Raw genomic sequence first — 6,473 nt, 5'->3', positions numbered from 1 at the left:
GATATGAAATCCCCATTGCTTAATATCATAACAGGGCCTAGAATAGGAGAATTTAGAGAGTGTGTGTGGAATATATTTCTGCTTGTGGAAATAGTGCAGAATTTATTCATTTATCCACCCAGCAAATATTTGTTAACCCTGTACTATGTGCCAGGCACTAAGCCAGGTCTGGGGATCCATTAATGAACAAATTAGACATTCTCCCCATAAAGAAATGACCCCCTTGAATCCTTATTTCCATCTCTTGCTATTATATGAGTATCTTTTGTATCAGTGAACGATGGGCCCTGAGATAGTCATTTTGTTGAGACCAATGTAAGGCCATATCATGTGGGTAGTGATAGAGTCTTTCCCAAAAGGAAGTTGACATTCCCAATGTCCATCATCCATGGGAGTTGTTGAATCCTGAGTCAGGAAAAGAGGATTTGGAAGGAGCCCCTTTAGCTAGAAAGAGAGGGAATTCCTTTCTTCTCTTGATCCCATGAGAATGGTGGGCAGAGAGCTTGGTGGCATATCAACCCAATGGTGGACCCTATAGGTCCTCTGAGAAGCCCGTTAAAGAGATTCTCTGTGTTCAAGGCCCTCTCCTGGACCTTTAATGCAGGCTTGTTGATGGAGCAGCCTGGTCTCAGCTGGGCTATGGTGAACTAGAAGAAGGGCCTGCGTGCAGTCAGAGGTCAGGGCTGTCAAGTGAAAAGCAAGCCTCTTTCTCTAATCAGCATGGGGCTGACCAAAGCCATTAGTCAGGTCTCCAGGTGTTCAGTGTCCAGGGCTAGAGGTTTAGCTTCCCTTCCCCATCTGAGAAATCTGCTTCCATGTGTTGTTATTACTGTACCTGTAGGGGATCCAGCTGGTTTCCTTCAGATATCTTCTTGTTACTTCAGATCTAGGTGTTAGTTACAGTAATTCTGTATCCAGTTTAGGTCCTATCTAAAAGCTACAGAAAACTTAGCCTCTGGACAGCAAACAGGGAATCTAAGGCCATTTTCATTATTGCCGGACAGGCAAAAATAATATGCAAGTGATGTGTGAGAGATTAGTGCTCTTAAGAGCCTAAAGCAAGTTGCTTTCAAATGTCAGTTATTATGTGAGGAGCTGGGAGATCATAGGTGTGAACACCACCCTCAATGGAGCTGTCATTTTAAATTAAAACTTTCAACTTGGCTGAGTATGACATCCCATAACCACCCAGTGATTTTTATTATCACCAAAGCATTAGAAGGCTGGCCCTGAAGCTCCTCTTCCACCTGGCACGGGTGCAAACCTGGGCTCTGGCTTCCGAGCTTGGTGCCCACATGATAGCAGAGAGCAGGGGAGGAAGGATGCCGCCTCCTCTCTTTGTGGTTGGTACCTGTGCATGGAAGCACCCCATCGCCAGAGGTGTCCCAGACAAAGGTCATGTTCTTCATTAAGATGATAAAGCTTCGGGCTTCCCTGGTGGCGCAGTGGTTGAGAGTCCGCCTGCCGATGAAGGGGACACGGGTTCGTGCCCCGGTCTGGGAAGATCCCACGTGCCGTGGAGCGGCTGGGCCCGTGAGCCATGGCCGCTGAGCCTGCGCGTCCGGAGCCTGTGCTCCGCAACAGAAGAGGCCACAACAGTGAGAGGCCCGCGTACCGCAAAAAAAAAAAAAAAAAAAAAAAAAGATGATAAAGTTTCTAAGTTATTATTCAATCATGTTGACTTCTCCTTCTCGAGCTATCATGTAACTTTTTATTTACCGGATGATCAACCATTGTTTGTACTGTTTGAGATCTCTCGAATTCTCAGAGCCAGCTTTTCCTTCCCCCAGTGAATGTCAGGCATATGTTAAAGAAACTTCAGAAATTACAATGCATTTATTACGAATGGATGAGAACTCCCCCTCCTTTCTTTCTGAGAATAAAAAGAATACAACTAAATGTATGTCTGTTTGAGTTAGGACTGAAGAGTTAAGGACTGAAAAGTTGTGGGTTTATTTTTTTTCCTAACTAGGTGAAAACCTTTTCTTTTTCTTTTTTCTCTTTTTGATCACACCACGAGGCATGTGGGATCTTAGTTTCCGGACCGGGATCAAACCCCCATCCCCTGCATTGGAAGGGCAGAGTCTTAACCACTGGACCGCCAGGGAAGTCTGAAAACTTTTTTTTTTTTTAACCAAGTGTTAAGAGGCAGTTCAGCCTGATGGATAGGGTAATGAATGAAGAAGTTAATATTCCAATCCCAAGAGTGGAATATTGAGAAAGTCATCATTCTAACCGTTCAATTTGCTCTCCTTTAAGGAGGGAGTAATCGTCACATGATTTTGTGGCAAAAAGATAATGTGGTTCGTGCAAAGCTTAATTGTTTGCTAAAAGGATTCCTAGAAGACCAAGACATTTAAGTGTAGTATTAGCACAACTAGACTTAAACATGCCCCTCTTTGACTTTCAAAACAGAAAAAGGAAGACAAGTTCTCACAAAAGCTGTTACAAAGCAGTTTCCCATTCCTAGAATCTCTAAGGGGAGACTTAGCACTGCAAGGTGAAGACACGCGTTTGTACAATTTTCCAACGTCAGCTCCAGAGTTTCTCTCTTTTTGATAAGGGATCAAACAGAGGGGTGTGTCCCCTCCAGGAGCTACCCTTCTTGACAAACTGGTCTCCAATGATACTTTCCAGAATCTTACAAAACTTCCAGAAGGAAAAGAGCACGAGTTTGGTCGCATTCAACTTAAATGCTTTTATTGACAATGTCTTTGAACAATAAGCAAACAATGCTTAAATTTTTCATTCAGATTCACTTTCCACATGTCAAAAGACCTCAAGGTAGAAAAAAATAAAATAAAAATATAAATATCTGAGAATCCATCTTAATAAATAAATTAAAAACACAATAAAACGTTTTCATGGAAAACTGTTAATGTCAGAACATTCAGACCACCTCAACAATGCATGATCAGTAACGTTACAATGAACATTGATGTTGAAGAAAAACTACAGTACATGGATATAGCTATTTATTTCTAACTACCAGAAAATAAAGTCATATCTTTTCTTAGTTTAATATTGGTCATTGCTAATCAGAACACACAATTGCCAGGAACACAGTAGTTATTGTTAAAATCAGCTGCACTAGATACAATTTGAAAATATCCAGCACCAGGTTAATTCCAAAACGAACCCAATAGATTAGTTAATGCTATGAGAAGACTAAAGAGAAAGAGAAAAGAGACACAGACCCAGGCCTGGCTCAACATGCTACTAACTACCAGCTCTCAGATGTGTCACTGGGAACAATACACACTCCATGCGTTTTGCTACATCTCCAGAAGAGGTAAGGACTTGAGTCCACACATGGATGCTGTCAAGTCCTTGAGGCCCACAGCCTGGTGTGTTTCACGCACAGATAAGTTCCTCCCTAGGTCTATGGGAACCCTCGAGGGAAGACGTGTTCCTCCTCTCTGTAATGCACCGACTCGGGCAGTGGCACGCGCGTGCCTGCTGCCTCCCCTCTCTGCCTGCTCACAGGGCCAGCAGCGTGGGTGAGCTGAGCGAGTCAGAGGAGGGCTCGTTGCTGCTGCTGCCCTTGCGGTGGGCAGCCGCACAGCTGGGGAAGGAGTCAGCCTCAGGGTAGGTGAAGACGAAGGAAGACGTGTAAGTAGTGCAGCTGGGTGTACAGGTGACCACCGGGGTGCACAGGGGTTCCAGCTCTGTGGCCATGGGCCCCATCCCCAGGGAGCCACCGTGCAGGGGCTCCCAGTCTGCTGCATAGAAGGAACCAGACAGGTCCATGTCTGGCACAGAGCGGGCGGTCTCAGAGCCGCTGGGCCTGGACGATGCTGGGAACAGGAAGTCATCAAAGGGCTCAGCCTTCAGCTCCATGCTGCTGATGCTCTTGACGGGCTCCACTGAGGGCTTGGGCTCAGGGTCATTAAGGAGGGGTAGGGTGAAGGCCTCCTCAGATTCGGGGGTGGCAGCTTCAGGCAGGCCCCCGCTCAGATCAAGGGAAGCCACAGACATTTCTTCTGGGAAGCCCATGTCATCAGGGATCTTGCAGGCAGGTCGGTGAGCTGCCAGGATGAACTCTAGTTTTTCCTTCTCCTTTAGCAGGTTGGCAATCTCAGTCTGCAAAGCAGACTTCTCATCTTCTAGTTGGTCTGTTTCCTGGATAGAGAGGACAAAGCAAAGCATAAGACACGGTCTTACTCAAGGACGGTGCTCCCTTATGTCCAATCTCCAACTTTCCCCTTAAGTTTTCAAAAGAAATGAGCCAGGGGATCTACCTACCGCTTGGAGTGTGTCAGTCAGCTCCCTCCTCCGGTTCCGGCATTTGGCTGCAGCCATCTTATTCCTTTCCCTTCGGATTCTCCTTTTTTCCTCTTCTTCTGGGGACAACTGGGTTGGGGGGGGGAGAGCAGCATTCAGTAACAGTGTCTGCCATCAGCTCCATTCACCCACCCCAGTGACACTGGCTCCTGCAGCTTCCCAGCTCCTAACACCTCTTCTGTGAAACCATTTCTAACCTGCAGTTGAAAGCTGGGTGTGACTTGCATTTAAAATAAGAACCTCAGCAAGAGCCAAAGAAGAGCCCAGACTGAAAACATGAGATAGGAACCTATTAGGGAAGAGACTACACATTAGGGCATTTCTTAGAGTGGGACTGTCAGAGCCTAACTTGGGATGGAAATGACTTGGAGGCAGGGCTCCCCGTTCGGGATGTCTAGTCATTTCCATCAATGGCTTCACCCTGTCCGCTGGGCTCCCCACCGCCACCAGTGCTGAAGCCACACTATGCCCACCCCAGGGAAGGTGCTGAGAACTCACCTGTTCCACCTTGCCCCTCCTGCCAATGCTCTGAGCTCTGCCTCCGGTCATGGTCTTCATGACTCCAGCCCTGGAGTAAGCCCCAGCCGAGGGGGTGGGGACTCCATAGGGGTGGGGGGCTCTGGTCTGGGATGGGGCCACGGAGGAGACCAGGGTGGGCTGCACTAGCCACTGCAGGTCCGGGCTGGTCGAGATGGCGGTCACTGTTGGGATGAAGTTGGCACTGGAGACGGCCAGATCGGTGCAGAAGTCCTAGAATGAAGCAGAAGGAGAAAGCTGACGTGAGTGAGCAGATTCTGGACGCAGGTGGGGTGAGCAGAGTTCCCAGTGCCGCATGCAGTAGGGAGAGAGGGAGGAGAAACCGTTCTGCCATGGACTGCTCAGGTCTTTTTACATGCCCCTCATCCTGGAGGAAAGGTTTCCCCCTTTCTTCCCAAGAATTCCGCAGCGCAGTGCCTTTTTCCTCCATCCTGCTGCTGCGTTCCCGTTATCCCTTCAGCATCACTCTCTTGAAAGGGGGTTTGTTATAAATATCTCTGACGTCTGAGCTGACGCAGGCGCCGCTCCGGAGTCTCCTGAATGAACTCGCTTTTTATCAATGAAACTGCCTTACACACCCGCCTGCTTCACCCCACCCCTCCTCCTTGCTCCAGGCTGCGAGGGGAGGGGAGATTGCCGCTTTTTGCCGCCTCCCCAGAGGCGCCGGGCTCTAGTTGGCGAGTCTTTGCTTGGGACACTTTTGTCCCAGCGAATGTCAGAGATCAGTCAGGGAGGGCGGGCCGGGGGCAGCTCAGAATGAGCCTGCCGCGGGAAAGGAGAACCAATTCTTATTATGACAAGCTTCCGTGCGCTCCGAACAAGTTCGGGGCTCCGGAGGTAGGGCTGCTCCGGCCGGGGCAAGCTTTCCTCCCCTCCGGCGAAAGGGCTCCTCGATTCGTCTTCCTGAGCCGTCCCGCCCCGGTTTCTCCTCCCCGGTGACCCCGAGCCCCGAGCCCCGAGCCCCGGGCCCCGCGGCGGCGCGAAGCCAGCCTCACCTGCGCATTGACGGGAGAACCCATACTGGAGAAGGAGTCGGCCGGTGAGTGGTAGTAGGAGAGGCTGTCCCCGGCCGGGGAGGCGCTGCTGCAGCGAGAGGATGACGCCTCGTAGTCGGCGTTGAAGCCAGAGAACATCATGATCGCGGATAGTCAAAGCCGGGCGAGGGGATGAGGGAAGGAGGCAGGTAGGAGCTGCGCGGCAGAGCTAGGTAGGAGCGCTGTTGCTCGCTCGCTGCGCCGCCGCCTCCGGCTCTATCTCAGCTTCTTAGCTGCTCGCTGCCGATGCGGTTGGGAGTAGTAGGCGCCGCAGCCACCGCTTTTATAACCCTTTTGTGAATGAGCCCTACACGTCACGGGGCGCAACCATTGTGGCTCTCGAGGGGTGTCGCGCGGGCCTGGCCACATCTGCGATCACCTTGCCGTCTCCGCCGCCCTCTCAGCCCCCTGCCTCCCGTCTTGTCGTGTTTCTTTATCTTGTGAGCGTTTCGCAATCTGGGTCTTGAGGTGGCTTGGAGCCCCAGAGATGAGGGGCTTTAGGGATGGCTCCCCCCACGACCGCAGGGAACGGCCGTGGAAACCTGCTGACGCAGATGTCCTAATATGGACATCCTGTGTGAAGGGGAGGGAGGGATTGACGGGAACTGCTCGCGGGCT

The 6,473-nt window shown here is 50.3% G+C and overlaps 1 protein-coding gene across 1 annotated transcript; it reads right to left on the bottom strand.

Moving 5' to 3' along the window:
* Positions 1 to 3,480: 3,480 nt before the first annotated feature.
* FOS (Fos proto-oncogene, AP-1 transcription factor subunit) lies at positions 3,481 to 5,957 on the bottom strand (the record flags this gene model as incomplete). The annotated part of the gene is made up of 4 exons (XM_079699553.1): positions 3,481 to 4,122; positions 4,246 to 4,353; positions 4,783 to 5,034; positions 5,817 to 5,957. The coding sequence occupies 4 exons, from the start codon at positions 5,955 to 5,957 to the stop codon at positions 3,481 to 3,483; spliced, it is 1,143 nt and encodes a 380-aa protein (XP_079555679.1).
* Positions 5,958 to 6,473: the final 516 nt, after the last annotated feature.

The sequence above is a fragment of the Hyperoodon ampullatus genome (genome assembly GCF_949752795.1).
Source record: "Hyperoodon ampullatus genome assembly, chromosome: 3".
Classification (NCBI taxonomy): Eukaryota; Metazoa; Chordata; class Mammalia; order Artiodactyla; family Ziphiidae; genus Hyperoodon; species Hyperoodon ampullatus.
This window is presented reverse-complemented; position numbering and strand designations above follow the sequence as displayed.